Raw genomic sequence first — 24,943 nt, 5'->3', positions numbered from 1 at the left:
GCTCCCTGCTGAGCAGAGAGCCCGATGCGGGACTCGGGACTTGATCCCAGGACCCTGAGATCATGACCTGAGCCGAAGGCAGCGGCTTAACCCACTGAGCCACCCAGGCGCCCCCCTGAAGATTGCTTTTTTAATGATTACAGAATCTGGGAATAAAGGGGACATCTTGTGTAATGACCGTAAGGTATTTGACGTGGGTTTCTTTTTTTTTTTTTTAAAGATTTTATTTCTTTGACAGACAGAGATCACAAGTAGGCAGAGAAGCAGACAGAGAGAGAGGGAGAAGCAGGCTCCCCGCTGAGCAGAGAGCCCGATGTGGGGCTCGATCCCAGGACCCTGGAATCATGACCTGAGCCAAAGGCAGAGGCTTTAACCCACTGAGCCACCCAGGCGCCCCTTGATGTGGTTTCTTATATATGCTATCTGAAACGGGATGGTGGGGGATGAGGGGAAAGTGTCTACAATTTGTCTCATTATTTATAAAGATATAATTTAAGCGTCCTTTAAATGGCTAGGAGGGTAAAATAAGATGAAAATGTTGGAAAATGTCTAGTGCTCGAAGATTGGCAGGGGGAATAAAGACAGGTGTAGGCTTGCTCCTTCCCTTGATTAAAAAGAACCACCCAGAGTCTGTTACGCACTGTGCTGGGATTGGCCCTCTGCAGCCGCCGTCCCTGAACTGTGCTTTTGGTCTCCTAGCAACAAGCGGCGGTTGCCGGGCAGCAGTTGGCTTGGGGGTGAGTGCGCAAGTGAGGGCTGTACTCGGGACTGCGAGTGAGCCTGGAAAGGCCCTGGGACCTGGGGTTCCTGCTTTCTAACCAGGCCTGATCCTGTGTGTGGACTTCCAGGAGGGGTGGGGACCGGAGGCGGCTTACCTGCCCTGGGTGGAGAGTTGCTGCAGAGAGGCTCACCCGGTCTTCAAGACCTTCAGACTACCCCTTGGCCTCTGGACCTCAGTGAGAGTGCTTAGGAAAACCAAGGGCACGAATTAGAGGTAGAGTAGAGGGGCGCCTGGGTGGCTCAGTCCTTAAGCATCTGCCTTGGGTTCAGGTCATAATCCCAGGCTCTGGGCTCAGGGGAGAGTCCGCTTCTCCTTTTCCCACACCCATGCTTGTGTTTCGTGTCTCACTGTGTGTCTCTCCGGCAAATAAATATCTTAAGAAAAAAAAAAAAAAAAAAGACATAGGGATCAAGCCCCCACATCGGGCTCTCTGTTCCACAGGAAGCCTGCTTCCTCCTCTCTCTCTGCCTGCTTGTGATCTCTGCCTATCAAATAAAATCTTAAAAAAAAAAAAAAGACATAAGTAGAAATTATGTTGTTCTTAAAGTTCATTTATGAACCTAAAACCTAACCCCTAACCTGGGGCTCAAACCCAGGAGACCCAGAGGTCAAGAGTTACGTGCTCCTTGGACTGAGCCAGCCAGGCACTCAGAAGTGATATTATTGAGACACTGCTCATAGAAAAAGATTCAGCAGTTTGTAACTATAAGTTAATAACATCAAGCGCCTAGTAATATATATTTTTAAAATATTTTATTTATTCATTTGACAGACAGAGATCACAAGTAGGCAGAGAGGCAGGCAGAGAGAGAAAGGGGAAACCAGGCTCCCCACTGAGCAGAGAGCCCGACGCAGAGCTCCATCCCAGGACTCTGGGATCACGACCTGAGCCGAAGGCAGAGGCTTTAACCCACTGAGCCACTCAGGCGCCCCAAGCGCCTAGTAATATTGTTTTTAATCATGGTTACATTAAATTTGGGGTGGGACGATGCATGTCGTTGCAGTTGATACCTGTGGAGAATCTACTAAATTGTACCCTGAAAAGACAGAATGGAGATGTCAATGCCCCCACCTCAGATATATGTAGAAAAAACTCTGGCTATTATCAAACCGGATATTGTGGACAAAGAGGAGGAGATACAAGATATCATTTTCAGATCTGGATTCACCATTGTTCAGGTAACTCAGGGCATGATGATCATGTTTCTTTTTCTCTCTTTGCTCATGAAGAAAAAAAAATGGGGGCGCTTGGGTAGTTTAGTGGTTGGGCATCTGCCTTAGGCTCAGGTAGTGATACCAAGTCTTGGGATCTGGCTGCATTGGGGCTCCCTGCTAAGCAGGGACCCTGTTTCTCCCTTTCCCACTCCCTCTGCTTGTGTTCTCTCTCTCTCTGTCTCTGTCAAATAAATCTCTTTTAAAAAAATTTTTTTTAGGGGCACCTGGGTGGCTCAGTGGTTTTAAGCCTCTGCCTTCAGCTCAGGTCATGATCCCAGGGTCCTGAGATCTAGCCCCACATCGGGCTCTCTGTTCACTGGGGAGCCTGCTTCCTCCTCTCTCTGCCTGCGTCTCTGCCTACTTGTGATTTCTGTCTGTCAAATAAATAAATAAAATATTTAAAAAAATTTTTTTAAATGCTTAAATATGTTAACCTATTTAGTGTCTTAGTACTGAGTACTAAACTTAGGTTTATTTTAACTTTACGTATTTATTTTTAAAGATTTTATTTATGTGTCAGGGTGAGAACAAGCAGGGTGAGCAGCAGACAGGAAGCAGGCTCAGGAAGCAGGCTTCCTGCAGAATAGGGAGCCAGATGTGGGACTCTATCCCAGGACCCCAGGATCATGACCTGAGCCAAGGGCAGCTGCTTAACCCACTGAACCATCCAGGCATCCCTTATTTTAATTTAATTTAATTTTTTTTTAAGATTTTATTTATTTATTTGACAGAGAGAGATCACAGTAGGCAGAGAGGCAGGCAGAGAGAGAAGGAAGGGAAGCAGGGCCCCTGCTGAGCAGAGAGCCCGACGCGGGACTCGATCCCAGGACCCTGAGATCATGACCTGAGCCGAAGGCAGTGGCTTAACCCACTGAGCCACCCAGGCGCCCCCTTATTTTAATTTTAAAGTGTAAAAGTTATATGTGTTAGTTTTAATTTTTTTCATACTTCAAAAGGATATAAAATGAGAATTAAAATTCCTTTTCCCCCTCTGCTCTAACACTCAAGTCTCAGTCTCCAAGGAAAGGCATCTTCTTAATGCTTTCTGTTCTTACAGGATTTTTTTTTTTTTTTAAGATTTTATTTATTTACTTGACAAACAGAGATCACAAGTAGGCAGAGAGGCAGGCAGGGGGCAGGGGGTGGGGGAAGCAGGCTCCCTCCTGAGCAGGGAACCTGATGCAGCGCTTGATCCCAGGACCCTAGGATCATGACCCAGGTGGAAGGCAGAGTCTTTAACCCTCTGAGCCACCCAGGCGCCCCTTTGCGGGATTTTTCTAAGCATTTACAAACATTTCCTCCCCCATGAAATAGGACAGTCCTCTTCCCTTGACTTCTTTACAGAGTTGCTCTGATAGCATTCCATGTTAGTATGTATGGCTGAATTGCTCTCATTCTTCTTCGGTTCTGTGTAATATTCCCCTCTGAATGAATGACAATTTATTTACTTGTTCCTCAACTGATGGACTTTAGACTGTTGGTATTATTTTTCAATTACTAAAAACATTTAATGTTTTAAAGCCTTATTCTGCAGTTGGTAGAGGTTTGAAAATGTATGTAAAAAGAGCCTTGTTAAAGATTATCAAATATAATGAAATATTATAAATACTTTTTGTATCATCCCTATTTGAAATTACAGGGTTTTTCATTCTCATATTTGTATAGTGTCATATTGTCTATTTTGTCAGTGCTTTTAAAAAGAAAACGGGGGTGCCTGGGTGGGTCAGTTGGTTAAGTGTCATGGTCTCAGGGTCCTGGGATCAAGTTCAGAATTGGGCTCCCTGCTCAGCAGGGAGTCTGCTTCTCCCTCTCCCTCTGCCCCTTCCTCCTGCTCACATTTTCTCTCTCCCTCTCTTCCTCTCTCTCTCTCTCTCAAAAATAAATAATAAAAAAAAAAAAAACGTTGTCTTCAGGAAAAATAAGGGATTTCAGCTGAACTTAGAAGGATAGGTAAAGGCTCAGAGTAAGAATGATAACAAGAAAGTTTAAGGAAGTAGTGCAGGAATGTATAATGAAATATTTAAAAGACTCAGATAAAGAACATTTTAATAAGTTTTTAAAAAGATTATAAGATTTTAAAAATATTATATTTATTTATTTGACAGAGGGAGAAAGCGAGAGAGGGAACACAGCAGGGAAGTGCGAGAGGGAGAAGCAGGCTTCCTGCTGAGCAGAGAGCCCAATTCGAGGCTAGAGCCCCAGGACCTGAGCCTCATGAGCTGAAGGCAGGTGCCTAACCAACTGAGCCACCCAGGTGCCCCTTTAATTAATATTGCTAGGATTTTTACCCTTAATCAGGGTAAACTCCAAACAGATCTAAGATTTAAATATTTTTAAATTAAATGATATAAATTCTAGGGGCACCTGGGTGGCTCAGTTGGTTAAGCCTCTGCCTTCTGCTCAGGTCATGATCCCAGGGTCCTGGGATCAAGGCCTGCATTGGGCTTCTTGCTCGGCAGGGAGCCTGCTTCTCTCTCTGCCTCTGCCTGCCACTGTGCCTGCTTGTGTGCTCACACACTCTCTCTTGCTCTGACAAATAAATAAATAAAATCTTTAATACTTAAAAAAAGGAAAAAATGATATAAATTCTAGAAGAAAAGGTGCATGAATTTCTTTTATTCTTGGAGTGGGACAGCTGTTTTTTACTGTGACTTATCTCGGAGCCATAAAAGAAAAGGTTGACAAGTCTGTAAACATAAAAAACTTAGCATAGCCAAGTAAATATCATAAAGTTAAAATGTGAAAGCACATGACAAACATGGAAAGAAAGATTCTCAATTCATAACACAAAGGGCTAATCTCCTTTAAATATATAAAGAGTTCCTAGAAAAAGATTTTAAAAATCCATTGAAAATGGGTAGAACAGGGTTGCTTGGGTGGCACAGTTGGTAGGGCATCTGTCTTTGGCTGGGGTCATGATCCCAGGGTCCTGGGATTACCTCCCCCTATCCCCCATTGGACTCCTTCCCAGCTGAGGGGGAGGCCTGCTTGTGTTCCCTCTCTCTCTGTCTGTTTCTGTCATATAACCCCTCTCTTTCTCTCTGTCTCTGTCATAGAAATACATACATACATACATCTATCTTTAAAAAAAAAAAAAAGAAAGAAAAAGAAAAATTTAAAGAAAATGAAACAACACTAAGGTGTGCCTGGCTGGCTCAGTTGGTGGAGCATGCAACTCCTGATCTTAGGGTTGTGAATTCAAGCCCCACATTTGTTGTAGAGATTGCTTAAACATAAAATCTTAAAAAAAAAAACCCAAACACTAAAATACTATCTAGCAAAATCATAAAGGTAAACCCTTATGGAAGGGAATCTTGCAGTTATCAAACAGTATTATAAATGCATCTACCCTTTGACTCAGCAATTTTTTTTTAAGATTTTATCTGGTAGAGATCACAAGTAGGCAGAGAGGAGGGTGGGGGAAGCAGGCTCCCTGCTGAGCAGAGAGCCCCGATGCAGGCTCCATCACAGGACTCGGATCATGACCTGAGCCAAAGGCAGAAGCTTTAACCCACTGAACCACCCAGGTGCCCCTAACTCAGCAATTCTAATGATGGAATTCCTCCTGTGACCCATGTATTATGAAGTGTCATATATACAGATTATTTTTTGCAGCATTTTTTTCCACTTTTAAAAATTTAAATTCAATTAATTAACATAGAATGTATTATTGGTTTCAGAGGAGGTAGAGGTCAGTGATTCATCACTTTTATGTAATACCCAGTGTTCATTATATCACATGCCCTTCTTAATGTCTGTCACCCAGAGCATTATTCATTTTTGAGCAAAAGATTGAAAACAACCTAGCATTCAGAGATGGTTTGAATAAGGACTCCTGAGTGGCTCAGTTGGTTGAGCATGTATCTCTTGATCTTGGGGTTGTAAGTTCAAGTCCCACCTTGGGTGCAAAGATTACTTGAGAAAAAAAATCTTGGGATACCTGGGTGGCTCAGTCAGTTAAGTTTCAGCTTGGGTCATGATGGTGAGGTCCTGGGATCAAGTCTCACATCTGACTCCTTGCCGAGTAAGAAGCCTGTTTCTCCCTCTGTCTGCCTCTCCCCCTGCTTGTGGTCTCTCTCTCTCACAAAAATAAATACTTAAATATCTTTTTAAAAAACCTTAAGAAAAGAATTAGTTAAATAAACTGATGAAGCCATAAAATTGAATACTCTGCAACTAATTGTAAAATGAAAAAAGAGGAACCTCTTCATGTCCTGTTATGGAAAAAAAAAAGGTGACAGAACTGTGTACAGCAATCTTTTATGATAGAGAAAAGCAACATATTCATAGTCATGTTTGCCAGTATTTGCAAATGAAACACTGGGAAATTAAAAAATGGTTGCCTATTGGAGAGCAAGGAAAATCAGGGTGGATTAGGACAGGGATAGGAATGTAATTGTTCAGTATATACTTAAAAAAAAGATTTTATTTATTTATTTGACAGAGATCACAAGTAGGCAGAGAGATAGAGGGGAAGCAGACTCCCCGCTGAGTAGAGCGCCCCATTCGGGGCTCGATCCCAGGACCCTGAGATCACAACCTGAGCCGAAGACAGAGGCCCAACCCACTGAGCCACCTAGGTGCCCCCATAGTATATACTTTTTTATAGTGCTTTGAATATTTTATCCCCGTAAGTATACAACCCATTACATTTGGGGGAAAAAACAATTAAATGAAGTATACAAATAAGACGAAGCTATTCTATTTAAATTTTTTTAGAAGTCCATCTTTTTAAAATAATTAGTGAAAACCTTAAGTAGTTCATGTTAAATATGCCTAAGAATCACAAATACTGACACATCTTAATTTTAAATAATAGAAAAATAGGATTATATTGAATGAGATGGTTTTGTAACTTCTCAAATTTCTTTTTCTTGATTATATGAATTTCATTATAAGAACAGATACAAGCACTGTTTTGCAGTAGCTGGTCCTTGAATGTTAATTAGCATAAATCCTAATGTTTAGGGGCACTTGGGTAGCTCAGTGGGTTAAAGCCTCTGCCTTTGGCTCAGGTCATGATCCCAGAGTTCTGGGATCGAGCCCCACATCAGGCTCTCTGCTCAGCAGGGAGCCTGCTTCCTCCTCTCTCTCTGCCTGCCTCTCTGCCTACTTGTGATCTCTGTCTGTCAAATAAATAAATAAAATCTTAAAAAAAAAAATACTAATGCTTAACACTTTCCCAAGTCAGCAGTAAATTTCGTACCAAAGAAAGTTTTGGTATGTTGCATGCTTCTTTTTTGTTTTAATTGTGATAAAAATATACACAACATAAATTTTACCATTTTTAAGGGTATAGTTGAGCAGTATTAAATACATTCCCTTTATTGTGCAGCCATCACCACCATCCATCTCTAGAACGTTTTCATCATCTGGAACTGAAACTCTGTTTTTAGTACTCACTAACTGTTTACCCCTCTTCCCAGTCTCTGGGAACCACTATTCTGCTTTTTCTGTCTCTCTGACTTTAACTATTCCAGATATCTCATGTAAGTGGAATTGTACAATATTCTTTGTATCATATACTTTTAAAATGGGCTTTTTGTAGTTGGAAGTCTATTTCTTAGGCTTTCTTGTTGCTTCTAGAGAAAACCTGAAAAATGACGCATCCTTTCAATAGGTGGCAGTATTTCCTTTGTTACAAACTAATGGTTGCCTTTTCTGATACAGCTTAGCTTTGTGAAAATATTCACCTGAATTCCAAAAAAATTTTACTTGATCTAATTTTTTTAAAGATTTTATTTATTTATTTGACATAGAGAGAGACAGAGATCACAAGCAGGCAGAGAGGCAGGCAGAAGCAGAGAGAGAAGCAGTCCCAGCACTGAGCAGGGAGCCTGATACGGGGCTCGATTCCAGGACCCCAGCCGAAGGCAGCGGCCTAACCCATTTAGCCACCCAGGTGCCCCTACTTGATCTAATTTTTTAAAAGATTTTATTTTTAGGGATGCCTGGATGTCTCAGTGGGTTAAGCTTCTGCCTTCAGCTCAGGTCATGATCCAGGGTCCTAGGGTGGAGTCCCACATCAAGGTCGAGCTCAAGCTCCTTGCTCAGTGGGGAGCCTGCTTCTTCCTCTGCCTGCCCTCCCCTTGCTTGTGCGCATGCTCTCGCTCCCTCTCCTAATTTTAAAGAAAACAATGGAATTACTGATTCATTATCAAAATTTTTTAAAGATTTTATTTATTTGAGAGAGAAAGGGAGACCGAATGAGCAGGGTGGGGGGAAGCAGACTTTCTGCTGAACGTCAACCCTCACCCCCACCCCTGCCAGAGTGGGGGGAACTTGATGCCAGGACTCTGAGATCATGATTAGAAATGAAGTCAAACACTTAAGGGACTGAGCCACCCAGGTACCCCTCATCAATTTTAGTGTAAAAGGAGCTCTTAATTTTTATAATTATTCTCCATTAGACAGCATATCTGTAGCAGGTGGCTTCCTTTCCTTGTTAAGGGGCATGTGATAAGGGCTTACATTATAACAGATGAAATTTTTATTTTTATTTATTTTTTTTTTCAAAGATTTTGTTTATTTATCTGACACAGAGAGAGAGATCACAAGTAGAGAAGCAGGCAGAGAGAGGGGAAGCAGGCTCCCTGTTGAGCAGAGAGCCTGATGCGGGGCCTGATCCCAGGACCCTGAGATCATGACCTAAGCTGAAAGCAGAGGCTTTAACCCTCTGAGCCATTCAGGCACCACGACATTATTGCAATATTATTAACTCTTTTCTCTATGCTGTACTTTTAATCTCTCTGACTTACTACTCATTTTGTAAGTAGAAGTTCCTACCTCTTAATTCCCTTCATCTTTTTACCCCTGCCTCCTCCTAACATTACCTCTGCCAACTGTTTTCTGTGTTTAAGAGTTTGTTCATTCGTTTTGTTAGATTCCACATATCAGTGAAATCATGGTTATTGTCTTTCTCTGACTTATTTCATTTGCTGTAATGCCCCCTAGGTCTGTCCATACTGTCACAAATGGCAAAATCTCATTCCTTTCTATGGCTGGGTAATATTCCATTGTGTATATATATACCACATCTTTATCCACTTATCTGTAGATTGATCCTTGGGTTGCTTCCATGTCTCAGCTACTGTTTTTTTTTTTTAATTCAAGTTTTATTTATTTATTTGACAGAAGAGAGAGACAGTGAGAAAGGGAACACAAGCAGAGGGATTGGAAGAGGGAGAAGCAGGCCTCCCACTGAGCAGGGAACCCAACATGGGGCTCGATCCCAGGACCTGAGGATCATGCCCTGAGCTGAAAGCAGATGCTCAATGACTGAGCCACCCAGGCACCCCTCAGCTATTGTTAATAATGGTACCATAAATGTAGGGGTGCATATATCTTTTTGAATTAGTGCTTTTGTTTCTTTGGGTAGATACCCAGTAGTGGAATTACTGGATCATTTGGTATTTCTATTTTTAGTTTTTTGATGAAACTCTATACTGGTTTCCACAGTGGCTGCATGAGTCTATATTCACATCAACAGTGCATGACAGTTGGTTAAATACCTTTGAGAAGTTTATTTATAATCTACATTTAACTTTATCTTTCCATTTCTTCATAATAAAAAAATCTCAATTTTATTGAGATCAAATTTGTATTAATTTCAAGTTATTAATTATTTAATGACTTATTACTGAACTGTCATTTGAAATACTTTTGTTGACTTTGTTTCTCTTATAGAGAAGAAAACTGCATCTCAGCCCTGAGCACTGTAGTAACTTTTATGTGGAACAGTATGGGAAGATGTTTTTCCCCAATTTAACAGCTTACATGAGTTCTGGACCACTTGTTGTCATGATATTAGCTAGACATAAAGCCATCTCTTACTGGAAAGAACTTTTGGGACCAAGTAATACCTTAGTAGCTAAAGAGACTCACCCAGACAGGTAACTTTCCTAGGGGGAAAAGTGGAATCCAAGTATAAAAATGAGAAGAAAACAACAACTACAACAACAACAACAAAACCCAAAGTGATTTCATTGTAATAAGAATATCTTTACAGTTGAAATTTTCCTAAGACAACTTTTTTGTATTTTTTGGTTGGGATGGGGTGGGGTCAGTTTTACATTTTAGCTATTTAAGTGTCCATCTTAATAGCAAATATCCCAAAAGGTCTCAGGGAATGTTGATTTGTATTTGATTAGACTAATTCTTCTCCTCCTTGAATTAAACTGCCACCTAAGTAGGATTTTTCATAAGAATATTGGCATGGCTTTTTAAAATAATATTGTTTATAGAAGGCCAGAGAAACAATATTTTTAGCATTATCATTAAAGTTTGGAAATTCAAGGACATTGAATTCTTGCATTTTTTAATATACTTTGCCTTTTCACTTCTCACAAAACAACACCTCTTCTTCACCCAGAGAACTCCTATTTCCCGGTGTATCCTATTGCAGATTTTTTTTTTTATTTTTTTTATTTTTTTTTAAAGATTTTATTTATTTATTTGACAGAGAGAAATTACAAGTACACTGAGAGGCAGGCAGAGAGAGAGAGAGAAGGAAGCAGGCTCCCTGCTGAGCAGAGAGCCCGATGCGGGACTCGATCCCAGGACCCTGAGATCATGACCTGAGCCGAAGGCAGCGGCTTAACCCACTGAGCCACCCAGGCGCCCCTCCTATTGCAGATTTAAATATATTTGACCCTCATCTAGGTAGATTTAAGCTAAAATTCAAAATAGATTAAAACCTCCACATGTGAGAAGTGGCAATGCTTTTGTAAAATTCCTAAGTAGAATGCATATGTAAAGAGTAAGGAAAGGATATCACACTGAATGGTCATCATCTCTAACTTACTTTTAGCCTAAGGGCAATTTATGGCACAGATGACCTAAGGAATGCACTTCATGGGAGCAATGATTTTGCTGCAGCAGAAAGAGAAATTCGATTCATGTTTCCTGAAGGTGAGTTGCTGATGAGTAATTTAGTCAAGTGCTTCTCACTATTGTTTGCTTTTTCTTTTATTTGGGTGATGCACCTGGGAAGGAAGATAACAGGGTTTTTCTCCAGTATATTTTGTCATATTTTGAAGTTACAGTTACTTACAAACTTGAGGCCAAGAATGGAAAATTCATTATTTTCCTTAGAACTAACTTGTGTCCTGTAGGGCATCTGTTGAGAGGAGTTTACTTTTTTCTTTCTTTTCTCTTAGACTAGCCATGTTTAGGGTTTCTCTTCTCCTTTGTTGCAATTCCTTAGGTGCTCCCTAATGCACCAGTAAAGTTTGTTACCCATGAAAAAAAGACTCTCCCTTGGAAATTATGATAGATTTCCCACTTTTTCTAATACTTTACTGTTTGCCTAATGAATGCTTACGCAGTTATGAAATTCATAGGTCTCAGACTGGTTTTTTGTTTCCATCCTGTTATGGAAGTCATAAACCTTTTAGAACTGGGCATAGTAAGGAACAGCATTGAGGTTTCTAGTTTGTTATCAATATTTTTAGATCCAGAAGAAAATTTGGTGATTTCTGATGTAAAGAAAAAGATGCAAAGCATTGGGAAGCTTTGAATTTTTTTTTTTGGCCTGTTATTTTTCTTTTGAGTCATTTAGGCTTATTCTTCAGTATTTTCTACTGATGACTTATTCAAAGAAAACTGAAATCTGTCTTGGAGATTTAAAAGTCCTGACTTTTTTTTTTTTTTTTTAAGATTTTATTTATTGAGAGAGAGAGCATGAGCCTGGAGGAAGAGAGGGGAGGACAGAGAGAGCAAGAGCGGAGAAGGAGGGAGAAGCAGTCTCCCCGCTGAGTGGGAAGCCTGCCAGATCATGACCTGAGCTGAAGGCAGATGATTAACAGACTGAGCCACCGAGGCACCCCTAAAAGTCCTGATTCTTTATTTTTTTTTTTAAGATTTTATTTATTTATTTGACAGACAGATCACAAGCAGGAAGAGAGGCAGGCAGAGAGAGGTGTGGGGGAAGCAGACTGCCTGCCGAGCCTCTAGAGAGCCTGACACAGGGCTCGATCCCAGGACCCTGGGATCATGACCCCAGCTGAAGGCAGAGGCTTTAACCCACTCAGGTGCCCCAAAAGTCCTGATTCTTAAATAAAAACTGAGTTTTGTTTTGTTTTTTAAAAAACTGATTTAAAGGTTTTTTTTTTTAATTTTCATTTTTAAATTTTTAAGAAATCTTTGTACCCAGTGTGGGGCTTGAAGTCATGAACCTAAGATCAAGAGTTGCATGCTCCACCCACCTAGTTAGCCAGGTACCCCACAAAAACTGTTTTATAGCTATTTGTACACAAAAGGATTTACCTACTTAAATATTTTATTTGTACTGATCTAATTTCTTTTTTTTTAAATTTTATTTATTTATTTGACAGACAGAGATTACAAGTAGGCAGAGAGGCAGTCAGAGAGAAGAGGAAGCAGGCTCCCCGCTGAGCAGAGAGCCCGATGCGGGGCTGATCCCAGGACCCTGGGATCATGACCTGAGCCAAAGGCAGAGGCTTTAACCCACTGAGCCACCCAGGCGCCCCATTATTGATCTTATTTCTATCACCTATCCCTTCCACTAGATTTTCTTTAGAATTGTTTATTGTGGAAATTTCAAATGTAATCGAAAGTAGATAGAATAGTATAATGTACTCCTGATGAACCTATCACCCAACTTAAATAATTGTGATCAGTCCTATTATATCATCTATAACCTCTGCTTCTATTTCTAATGCTTCCATATTATTTTAAAGTACATCTCAAACATGAAATGTGTTTTTAATGTGATAGTACTTTAGATTTAGTCCTCTTAGTGAATTATATTTTTCCTCTGACTCCAGACATCTAACTTCTTTCTGTTTTTTTCTCTTCTCATCAGTAAAATACAAATATTAGTAGTGCCTGTCTAGCTAGGGATATTGTTAGGGTGAATATATAAATGCATGTAAAATTCTTAGAGTGTTTGGCGCATATGTGCTCCACTATTAACTGCTATTACTGTTTTATTTTCTCTAGTTTTTGTTCGTTTGTTTTGTTTTGTTTTAGAAGCTTTTCTTACTCATAGGGTTATATACCTAAGCTATTCTCTTAGATTACCTTTGCTTTTACCTATTGATTTGTCTTCTAGACATGAGTTTAAGAGACATAATTAGACATTTGAGAAGCAGAAGTTGTGGGATAAATATAAATGATTAATTACCTACCACACTGCAGATCTTCTACTATGATAATATAAAGATTTTTGAGTAAATTCTCACAGTTTAGGATATGAGCTCTCTCTTGCTTAGAGGTCAGTCAAGAACTAAGTGTAAAACCCTATAGGATGTTTCACTCAAAAAAGTCACAAAGATATTTAGAGTTCCTAACCCTTGAAAAATGTAGCACCCTTACCTCTCCCTTTCAAAAGAGATGGCTAATTCAAAGCTTTGCTATATTTTATTCCTTCAACAAATTTATTGAATTGCCTACTATGTGCCAGAAATACAAAGATGAATATTTTAACAAAAGAAGTACAATTCTTATACACTGAAAGGCATAAAACATTACTGAGAGAACTGAAAGGCTATCTAAAATAAATAGTTGTCCCAGGGGTGCCTGGGTGTCTCAGTCGGTTAAGTGACTGCCTTCAGCTCAGGTCATGATCCCAGAGTCCTGGGATGGAGTCCCGCATCGGGCTCCCAGCTCCATGGGGAGTCTGCTTCTCTTCTCACCTTCTCCTCGCTCATGCTCTCTTTCACTGTTGCTCTCTCAAATAAATAAATGAAATAAAAAATAAAATAAAATAAATAGTTGTCCCAGTCCCATGTTGATGGATCAGAACAGTCAGTATTGTCAGGATGGTGGTTCTCTCCGAATTGATCAATTAATTTAATGCACTTCCTATCAAAATCCATACATTCTTTTATGTAGAAGTTGGCAAGCTGATTCTAAAATTTATCTGAAATTGAAATAGATTTAGGCAAGGTAAAACAATTTTTAAAATGAAGAAATAGGTTGGAGAACTTCCACTAATCTTATTTCAAAATTTACTATGAGACCACAGTAATTAAGACAATATAGTACTAGACATATAGATCAATGAAACACAATTGAGAATCTAGAAATAAATCCTTATATTTATAGTCAGTTGACTTTCAACAAAAGTGCCTAGACAATTTGATGGAGAGAGGGTGGTCTTGTCAACAAATGGTGCTAGGACAACTGAATGTCCACATGTAAAAAGAGAGAAAGAACATAGATCCTTGTTTCACACCCCCATACAAAACGTAGCAACAATGGATCATAGACCTAAACATGAGAGTTAAAAATAGCTAGAAGAAAACATGGAAAATCTTTATGATCTTGAGTTGGACAAAGGGTATGCATATGATATCAAAAGCGAGATGAATAAAAGATAATATTGGGGGCGCCTGGGTGGCTCAGTGGATTAAGCTGCTGCCTTCGGCTCAGGTCATGATCTCAGGGTTCTGGGATAGAGTCCCGCATCGGGCTCTCTGCTCAGCAGGGAGCCTGCTTCCCTCTCTCTCTCTCTCTCTCTGTCTACTTGTGATTTCTCTCTGTCAAATAAATAAATCTTTAAAAAAAAAAAGATAATATTTGTAAGTTAGACTACATCAAAATAAAAAGTTTTTATATTTCAAAAGCCATCATTAAAAGTATTGAAAAGATTAGCCACAGACTGGTAGGAAATATTTGCAAATCATATAAAATAAAGGACTTTTATAGGATTTATAAAGAACTCTTATAATTAATTCAATTTTTAAAAGGCAAATAATTAAAAAGCAGGCAAAAGATTTGAATAAGCATTTCATAAAAGATACACAAATGACTAATGAGCACATGAGAAAGTGTTAAAACATAATCACTGGGGAAATGCAAATTAAAATCACAGTGAAGGGGCGCCTGGGTGGCTTAGTGGATTAAACCGCTGCCTTCGGCTCAGGTCATGATCTCGGGGTCCTGGGATCGAGTCCCGCATCGGGCTCTCTGCTCAGCGGAGAGCCTGCTTCCCTCTATCTCTCTCTCTGCCTGCCTCTCCATCTACTTGTGATCTCTCTCTGTCAAATAAATAAATAAAATCTTTAAAAAATAAAATAAAATAAAATAAAATCACAGTGAAATACCACTGCATACCCACTACAATGAATTATAATCAATGGCAAGGATAAAGAGATACTGGGATCCTCACACATTATTGTAAAATGATAAAGCCACTTTGGAAAACAGTTCGTGGTTTTTTATTTTTTTTTTTAAAGATTTTATTTATTTATCAGAGAGAGAGAGGGGGAGAGAGTGAGCACAGGCAGACAGAATGGCAGGCAGAGGCAGAGGGAGAAGCAGGCTCCCTGCCGAGCAAGGAGCCCAATGTGGGACTTGATCCCAGGATGCTGGGATCATGACCTGAGCTGAAGGCAGCTGCTTAACCAACTGAGCCACCCAGGCGTCCCTTGTGGTTTTTTAGAATGTTAAACATATGCTTACCATGTAACTCTGTTGCATTTCCGCTCCTCTTAGAATTTACCCATCCAAGAGAAATGACAACATAAATCTACATAAAGACACATGTGAATGTTTATAGCAGCATTATTTAGTATAGCCAAAAACTGGAAACTCAACTATCTATTAATGGTTAAACAAAATCTTGGATAGCCATACTATAGAATACTATTCAGCAATTAAAAAAAAAACTACTGATACATGCTCTACAGCATGGACGAAACTCAAAACAATGCTGAAAGAGTCCAGGCACAAAAGACAACATACATGATCTGTTTATATGAAATATCCAGGAAAGGCAAATTTTTAGAAATAGAAGCTCAGTGCTTGCCAAGGGCTGGGGTGAGAATGGGAAATTGCAAATAGGCACAAGGGAACATTTTGGGGTAGTAAAGTGTTCTAAAACTGGATTGCACATACACACACATACACTAAAAATTTATTGTATACTTCAGTGGGTAAATTTTATTATATGTGAATAGGCCTCAATAAATTTTCTTAGTAAAATTACAAAAAATAGATGAGGTCCCTTCTCCCTTGGAGTTTACATCTAATGTTCAGAAGATAGCCATTAAACAATAATTACCCAAATAATTGCACAGTTACAATGACTGTATAATTAGTTACTATATGGTAAGTGCTATTCAAAGCAATTTTAGGGTATTATAAGAAACTATGATAAGAAAGGCCCAACTGACAAAGTGACATGAGATCCAGGGAAGAACATTCTAGCATATTGAACAGCATGTCTCAAGTCATGAGCAAGAGAGAATGTGACACATTGTATAAACAAAGATCAGGGGAAGATAAATATGAGGTTGGAGATGTAAGTAGAAATTGCATGGTATAGGGGCATGATAAAAATGACTTACCTGGGCGCCTGGGTGGCTCAGTGGGTTAAAGCCTCTGCCTTCGGCTCAGGTCATGATCCTAGGGTCCTGGGATCGAGCCCTGCATTGGGCTCTCTGCTCAGCAGGGAGCCTGCTTCCTCCTCTCTCTCTCTGCCTGACTCTCTGCCTACTTGTGATTTCTCTCGGTCAAATAAATAAAATCTTTAAAAAAAAAAAAAAAGAAATTGCATGGTATAGATTCCTGTGGGACTGTAAATGCAATGAGGAACCAATGACTTTTTAAGGATGGGAATGGCAATAATCAATTTTCATTTTTATTTTTATTATTTTTAAAAAATATGTTATTTATTTATTTGACAGAGATCACAAGTAGATGGAGAGGCAGGCAGAGAGAGAGAGGAGGAAGCAGGCTCCCTGCTGAGCAGAGAGGCTGATATGGGACTTGATCCCAGGACCCTGGGAACATGACCTGAGCTGAAGGCAGAGGCTTTAACCCACTGAGCCACCCAGGCACCCCTTTATTTTGATTTTTTTTTTAAGATTTTATTTATTTGACAGACAGAGATCACAAGTAGGCAGAGAGGCAGGCAGAGAGAGAGAGGAGGAAGCAGGCTCACTGTCGAGCAGAGCGCCCTATGTGGGGCTTAATCCCAGGACCCTGGGATGATGACCTGAGCTGAAGGCAGAGGCTTTAACCCACTGAGCCACCCAGGTGCCCCTCATTTTTATTTTTTTAAAGATTGTATTTATTTGAGAGAGGGAGAGAGCACAAGCGAGGGGAGGGGCAGAGGGAGGGAGAGAAGCAGATTCCCTGATAAGTGGAAAACCCAACACTGCTTGACAGGGGGCTTAGTTCCAGAACCCTGGGATCATGACCTGAGCTGAAGGCAGACGCTTAATCTACTGAGCTAGCCAGACACCTCTCAATTTTCATTTTTAAATATTACAAAGAGCCTGGGTCCAGGGTACAGTAAACATGGTCAGTGTGGTCTTAACTTTCAAGGAACTTACAGAGTAGAAGAGACAGATGACAAATATTTGTGTAACCAAAATAAAACAAAATTATTACAGTGATCAGTACAAAAAAGAGTGCTGTAATGAAACTAATAGGAAGGGAAACTTACTCAAGTCCTTTAAGACATCTAACTTTTTCTGGCATCCTGATGAAGGACTCTCTCATTGTTAGTTGTCTCATTGGGACTGAGCCCATATACTAATCACACAGAAATCTGTCTTCCCACCTCTGTTTCCTTGGGCCAGTGATGATTTATATCTGAAGACATGAGACCAGCAGCTTCACATTCTCATCTTTATCAAAAGTTGCCCATTGATGACATATAAAAATGAAAATAGTCTGTCAGCTAGGTCCTGCTCACTCCTTTTGTCCTTCTCCCTTCTATCCCACTTGGGCCTCTTGTCCCATGAGCAAGTGGTCTATTTCCCTGCCTTCCATAGAAGTGCGTCTTTCTTCCAAAGAGCAGTCCCTTTGCCCTGGAAAACTCATCTATTAATAAAGCTATTTAAAGGAAAAAAAAAGTTGCCCATTGAATGAGGTCAACCTCAAAAGACTTACTAAGACTTATAAAATACATTCTTCCTGGTATAAAATAAATTCTTTGTTGTACTGCAAGTCTGGTTGACACACATTAGTATTTGAATAAGACTAAAATTTGAATAAGACTAAAATTTTCCTCGATCTTAAAAAATTTATTTAAAAACCTGAAAAATAAGAGCAGGAATGTGGCACACAAAAACAGTTTTTATGTGTATATTCAGTAGTTTATAAGGGAGCGAGAACTATGTGTTATTCACTGTTGTATCTATGCCACTTTGTAAAGTGCCTGCCGTTATGTCGGGAAGAATTAATTTGTTGAATTAATTGCCTAGATTTTACATGTTCTTCATATATATATTTATTTATTTATTTGTTTGTAAGTGGCAAGGATCAGCGATCCACTAAAAGTAGATAGATTTATTTATTTATTTATTTATTTATTAGATTAACATATAATGTATTCTTTGTTTCAGGGGTACAAGTCTGTGAATCATTGGTCTTACAAATTCACAGTGCTCACCATAGCACATGTTCTCCCCAATGTCCGTAACCCAGCTACCCCTATCCTCCTTCCCCCACCCCCAGCAATCCTCAGTTTGTTTCCTGAGATTAAGCATCTCTTATGGGGAGGGTATGCTCTGCCTCTCAAATTCTTCATTCATATTTTTCTTTTTCATGACATTGTCCATTGTAATATTTACTGTAAAAAATATGGAAATGCAAATGCAGACAAGGATGTAGTAGAAAACATAATCAGAATCCTATACACGATCAACCTTAGCGGAGTTTTTTGGGTTTTTAAATTTTTTTGCTTTTTTAAAAAGATTTTATTTATTTATTTGAAAGACAGAGATCACAAGTAGGCAGAGAGAAAGGCAGGCGTAGAGGGGTGGGGAAGCAGGCTCCCTGTCAAGAAGAGAGCCCAGGGGCACCTGGGTGGCTCAGTGGGTTAAGCCGCTGCCTTTGGCTCAGGTCACGCTCTCAGGGTCCTGGGATGGAGTCCTGCATCGGGGGGCTCTTTGCTCCTTCCTCCTCTTTCTCTACCTGCCTCTCTGCCTACTTGTGATCTCTCTCTGTCAAATAAATAAATAAAATCTTTTTAAAAAAAATAAAAAAAAGAAGAGAGCCCGATGTGGGGCTGGATTCCAGGACCCTGAGATCATAACCTGAGCTGAAGGCAGAGGCTTAACCCACTGAGCCACCCAGGCGCCCCAACCTTAGCATTTTGATATATATTTTTTTGCCAGTCTTATGTGGTCTTATTATTTCTCTGTGTGTGCTTGTGTGTTTTTGAACACACTGTGTATGCTATGTATCTAGTTCTGTTTCCCTTTTGTTAAAAAAACAAAACACAAACCTTTATAAGTATCATGCCACTAAAATTTCTTTCTTTGTAATGATTATATTTCATCATTTGTGTTAGTTTTAATGGGAATACATTTGTATTTGCAGTGATTATTGAACCCATTCCAGTTGGACAAGCTGCTAAGGATTATTTAAATTTATATGTAACACCAACTCTGCTTGAAGGACTCACAGCACTTTGTAAGGAGAAACCAGCAGATCCTTTTGTAAGAAATCTTTTTATTCACAATAAAGAAATTGTCTATAGTTTTCATATTTAAAACATTGTATTTTTTTCACAGAAGACGTATTTGTTTACATCCCTAGATACTTCAATATTGCTCAGTCAGGTGGAAGAATAGTTGGGTGGGAAGAACTAGGATGGTATCTAGGGCCAAATGTCTTCCTTGTTTCTTCCTTATCGGTACTCCCACTCATTTGAAGACTCAGAGATAATCAAGGAAGTTTGTTTCATTCATTTTTTTAAGTAACCTATATACCCACCATGGGGCTTGAACTCACAACCCCCAAGATTGAGAGTGGCATATTTTTCCCACTGAGCCAGCCAGTCACCTCAGGGAAGGTTATTTTAATATCAGCCCTGACAAAATAGTATCTCCAGCCTGTGTTACCATTCTGAAAGGGAATCCCCTTTGGAAGACAAAAGATTTAATCTCTCATACTAACTTTGTCACTTTTACCAAAAACAAAAGATAAGGTTATTATTATTATTTTTTATATTATGTAATCTCTACGGCCAATGTGGCGCTTGAACTCATGATCCCTGAGACAAAGAGTCACACACTCTACTGACTTGAGTCAGCTAGGTGCCCCTAGCTGATTATTTCTTTAATAACTCCTTTTCATTGTGACAATAACATAGTTTACTTAGTAGGAAACCTGATATTACCGAAAAATATAAAGATGATAGGGGCGCCTGGGTGGCTCAGTTGGTTGGACGACTGCCTTCAGCTCAGGTCATGATCCTGGAGTCCCGGGACCCCGAGTCCCGCATCAGGTTCCCCGCTCCATGGGGAGTCTGCTTCTCCCTCTGACCTCCTCGCTCATGCTCTCTCTCACTCAAATAAATAAATAAAATCTTTTAAAATAAATATATAAAGATGATAAAAAGATACCCCTGGTTCCATTTCTAAACATGGTCTTTGAAGTCATCTTGCCTAGATTCAACTCTGACTCCAGACATCTAACCTCTGAGTTTTTCTCATCAGTAAAATGCAAATAGATTAGTACCTGCCTATGTAGTAGGAGTATTGTTAGGATTAAATGTATAAATTTATGTAAGGGCACTTGGGTGGCTTAGTTGTTTAGGCATCTGACTCTTGATAATAACTCTGCTCTTCATCTCAGGGTTGTGAGTTCAAACACCTCTGGAGCCTACTTAAAAAAACACACACACGGGCGCCTGGGTGGCTCAGTGGGTTAAGCCGCTGCCTTCGGCTCAGGTCATGATCTCAGGGTCCTGGGATTGAGTCCCGCATCGGGCTCTCTACTCAGCAGGGAGCCTGCTTCCTCCTCTCTCTCTCTGCCTACTTGTAATCTCTCTCTGTCAAATAAATAAATAAAATCTTTAAAAAAAAAAAACACACACACACACCAAGAGATATGAATGCATGTAAAATTCTTAGAGTGTCTGTTGCATATGTGCTCAAATATTAACTGCTATTATTTTGTCTTTTCCAGTCCTGTTTTTTCTTTTTTCTTTTTTTTTTTTTTTAAAGATTTTTATTTATTTATTGAGAGAGAGGTAGTGAGAGAGAGTATGAGCGAGGAGAAATCAAAGGGAGAAGCAGACTCCCCATGGAGCTGGGAGCCCGATGCGGGACTCGATCCCAGTACTCCGGGATCTGACCTGAGCCGAAGGCAGTCGTCCAACCAACTGAGCCACCCAGGCGTCCCAGTGTTTTTTCTTGACTCAGGTTTTATTTTTTTATTTCTATTACTATATATAAACATATATCCCATAAATATTACTATATTTAAATATATATTTTATAGAGATTATTTTAATAGCTAAGTGATTTCTTTTATTACCCTTATCATACTTCTTTTGCTATTTGAGTTGTTTGCTATCATAAATAGTGTAACAGAAACATCTTTGAGTATAAGGCTTTTCACACAGAGATTATATCATTTGGAAAGAGATCAAAAAGTACAGGGGTGCCTGACTGGCTTACTATTAGAGCACATGACTTAATCTCAGGGTTGTGAGTTGAAGTCTCAGCTTGGGCATGGAGCCTACTTAATAAAATAAAAAATAAAAAAAATTAAAAGGTAGAATTATAATTCAAAACATGAAAATCTAAAAAAACGTTGCCCTTGGGACCCCTGGGTGGCTCAGTCAGTTGGGCATCTGCCTTTGGCTCAGGTCATGATCCCAGGGCCCTGGGGTCGAGTCCCACATTGCGCTCCTTGCTTGGTGGGGAGCCTGCTTCTCCCTCTGCCTGCCGCTCCCTCTGCTTATGTTCTCTCTATCTCTCTGACAAATAAATAAATAAAATCTTTTAAAAACATGTTGCCCTTAACTTTCTTTTCTAATTAATTTTTTTGAGTAGGTAATATTTAGAACAGTTTTTTTAGTAAGCAATATTTAAATATGGTATGAAATTCAAAAGTTACAAGAAGATATATCATGAAAATAACTCTCATTCTTATTTCTGTTCCTCAGTCATTCAGTTATACTTCCTGGAGTCATTCACTCTTAGCAGTCTCTGTATATCCTTTCAGCAGAGAAAATCTGTACATATATAAGCATATATATTTTTACTTAAAAACATGTACATTTACAAATGCTAGCTACTAAATATGCCATTTAATTCTTTTTACCTTATTTACACAATATATATTATGAATTATTAAATAACACCACAACCAAAATTGCCCTGTTTTAAAAGAACAGCTCATGGCATTCTCTTGAATTGATGTTTTACAGTTTATTAATTAGTCACATATAGATGGTAGTTTATGTTGTTTCTATGCTTTTATTACTATGACCTGCCAACAGTGAATATCTTCATTCATATGTCTGTATACAATATATCTATGAATAAATTCCTACAAATGGAAATACTAGTAAAAAAATAATTTTTTTTAAAAGAATGTTTTGATGTGTTTGATGTGTGCGTTTTAAATTTGGGTAAGGGGGTGCCTGGGTGGTTCAGTGGGTTAAGCCTCTGCCTTCTGCTTGGGTCATGATCTCAGGGTTCTGAGATCGAGCCCCACATTGGGTGCTCTGCTCAGCAGGGAGCCTGCTTCCTCCTCTCTCTCTGCCTGCTGCTCTGCCTACTTGTGGTTTCTCTCTGTCAAATAAATAAATAAAAATCTTTTAAAGAAATTTAAATTTGGTAAGTATTGCCGAATTTTGTAGTGGTTATACCATTTATACTCTGATTAAAAGTAGCTGAGAGGGCACTCCTGGATGTCTCAGTCAGTGGAACATGTGACTCTTGAGCTCCAGGTCACAACTTCAAGCCCCACATTGAGTGTAGAGTTTACTTAAAAAAAAAAAAAGGTGGGGTGCCTGGCTGGCTCAATCAGAAGAGCATGCGACTCTTGATCTTGAGGTCATAAGTGTGAGCCCCACCTTGGACATAGAGATTATGTAAATAAATGAAAAACTTTAAAAAAAAAAAGGAAGAAGAAAGTCAGAAAATTCTCCAAATTTATTTTTCGTTTTCATGATTGTTTTGTATATTCAGAGCCTCTTGATATTCCATTAAGTTTGAGGACTGACTTTAACATTTTTGCAGAAACATTTTTGGGAATTTTGTAAGGATTAGATTGAATCTGTAGCTCACTTTAGGTAGTAATGACATGTTAACAGTATTAAGTCTTCCAGGGTACCTAGCTGACTTGGTCGGTGGAGCATGGGATGTTTGATCTCAGCTTTGTGGGTTTGACCCCCATGTTGGGTGTAGAGATTACTTAAAAAATAAAACCTTTAAAAAAAGAAAAAAAATAGTATTAAGTCTTTGTATCCATGAACACCGGTTATCTTTACATTTACTCGGGACTTTAAATTTCTTTCAGCAACATTTTATAGTTTTCAGTATGCAAGTTAGTTAAATGTACTCCTAAATTTTTTTTTAATGCTACTGGGATGGAAATGATTTCTTATTTTCCTTTTGGGTTGTTTATTGCTGATATATAGAAACACAAAAGATTTTTTAAAAATTTTTATTTTTTTTAACATGTATTATTAGCCCCAGGGGTACAGGTCTGTGAATCGCCAGGTTTACACACTTCACAGCACTCACCATAGCACTTACCTTCCCCAGTGTCCATAACCCAACCACTCTCTCCCTACCCTCCCCCAACCCTCAGTTTGTTTTGTGAGATTAAGAGTCTCTTATGGTTTAGAAACACAAAGAATTTTATGTTAATCTTTTAACCTACAACTTTGCTGAATTCATTAGTTATAATAGCTTTCCTTGGGATTTTCTTTAAAATAGGATCATGTCAACTGTAAAAGGAGATAGTTTGACTTCTTTTCCAATTTGGATCTATACTTGACAATCTTGCATAATGTAAAACTTAGTGTTTCAGTTTTTTGTTTTTTACAGTTTATTTATTTATTTGACAGATGGAGATTACAAGTAGGAAGAGAGGCAGGCAGAGAGAGAGAGAGAGAGAGAGAGAGAGAGAGGAGGAAGCAGGCTCCCTGCTGAGCAGAGAGCCCTATGCTGGGCTGGATTCCAGGACCCTGGGATCATGACCTGAGCCGAAGGCAGAGGCTTTAACCCACTGAGCCACCCAGGCGCCCCTGTAAACTGAATTTTAAATTGATATATATTTATACTACTTATAGTGTGAGTTTGTATATACAGTGTATATTTATATCATTCATAATATATATTTATAATCTATAGTATATGTATTTAAATGTTTATTACAAGTTTTTTTTTCTGTTTTCCATAGAATTGGCTAGCTGATTGGCTACTGAAAAATAATCCCAACAAGCCCAAGCTGTGTCACAATCTGTCTGCAGAAGAACCTTGAAGTTCCTCAAAGAACAAATCACTATCTTACTGTGAAAGACATGCTTCTACTTTAAAACAAACCTTCCTAAGGGGTTTAAATAACTATGTGCGAAATGAGTTGTTTTTAGAAATATTTTAAACAAATGACCGTGTTTTATGCATAAGATAGCATTACCTAAGGTAAAATATAGCTTTAGGGTATAATTTTTGTTCTCTAATAAGAAAATTGATTTTATTTAGAAGTATTTAAAATGTTAATGAAACAAATGTATGTTTTTTTTGTGATCATAAATGGGCATCCAGTTAGGAGAACGGTTAATTTATATAAGACACATTAGAAACAACTGAAGATGAAAAGACTATGTGCCAAGAAAAACCTGCTTTCAATTCCTGGGCCTCTTGACACACAGGCAAAGGTAGTGGCCACTGAAATGCCACTAGGACAGGGTAGCTGAAGACACATTTGATGGTGTGTTTACTATATAGAAAAAGACACTACAGTTGAAAAACAAGTCTCACACAGTTCCATTTCAGTTTTTTTTCTTCAAAAGGAGTGAGTTGTGTATAGGGAGGTTAAATATTTTAGAGATGAGAAAAAAATTAGAACCCACTTTATCATCATCATCTTCATCTTTATCATCCTCCTCTACTTCTCCAACTTCTCATCCTCTTTTTCTTGTTTTCAGCTTTGAGGACTTTTTTTTTTCTTGCCACATAGACTTATTTTCGTATTTTGGTATTTCAGCAATTTATCTAT

The 24,943-nt window shown here is 38.9% G+C and overlaps 1 protein-coding gene across 1 annotated transcript; it reads left to right on the top strand.

Annotated features, from left to right (window-relative positions):
- The first annotated feature begins 685 nt into the window (after positions 1 to 685).
- Positions 686 to 24,318, top strand: NME5 (NME/NM23 family member 5). The gene is made up of 6 exons (XM_059416605.1): positions 686 to 737; positions 1,786 to 1,960; positions 9,683 to 9,888; positions 10,806 to 10,906; positions 19,298 to 19,416; positions 24,125 to 24,318. Exons 2-6 carry the CDS (start codon positions 1,832 to 1,834, stop codon positions 24,203 to 24,205), a joined length of 636 nt encoding a protein of 211 aa, XP_059272588.1. The 5' UTR covers positions 686 to 737; positions 1,786 to 1,831; the 3' UTR covers positions 24,206 to 24,318.
- Positions 24,319 to 24,943: the final 625 nt, after the last annotated feature.

The sequence above is a fragment of the Mustela nigripes genome, chromosome 12 (assembly GCF_022355385.1).
Source record: "Mustela nigripes isolate SB6536 chromosome 12, MUSNIG.SB6536, whole genome shotgun sequence".
Classification (NCBI taxonomy): Eukaryota; Metazoa; Chordata; class Mammalia; order Carnivora; family Mustelidae; genus Mustela; species Mustela nigripes.
The sequence above is the reverse complement of the archived record's forward strand: the minus strand, read 5'-3'. Positions and strand labels throughout refer to the sequence as shown.

Excerpts from the sequence above, each read along its gene's own strand:
- NME5 (XM_059416605.1), top strand. The coding sequence starts at position 1,832 with ATGGAGATGTCAATGCCCCCACCTCAGATATATGTAGAAAAAACTCTG. Across the intron at positions 9,889-10,805 it reads AAAGAGACTCACCCAGACAG|CCTAAGGGCAATTTATGGCA; the intron begins GTAACTTTCCTA and ends ACTTACTTTTAG. Across the intron at positions 19,417-24,124 it reads AGAAACCAGCAGATCCTTTT|AATTGGCTAGCTGATTGGCT; the intron begins GTAAGAAATCTT and ends TGTTTTCCATAG.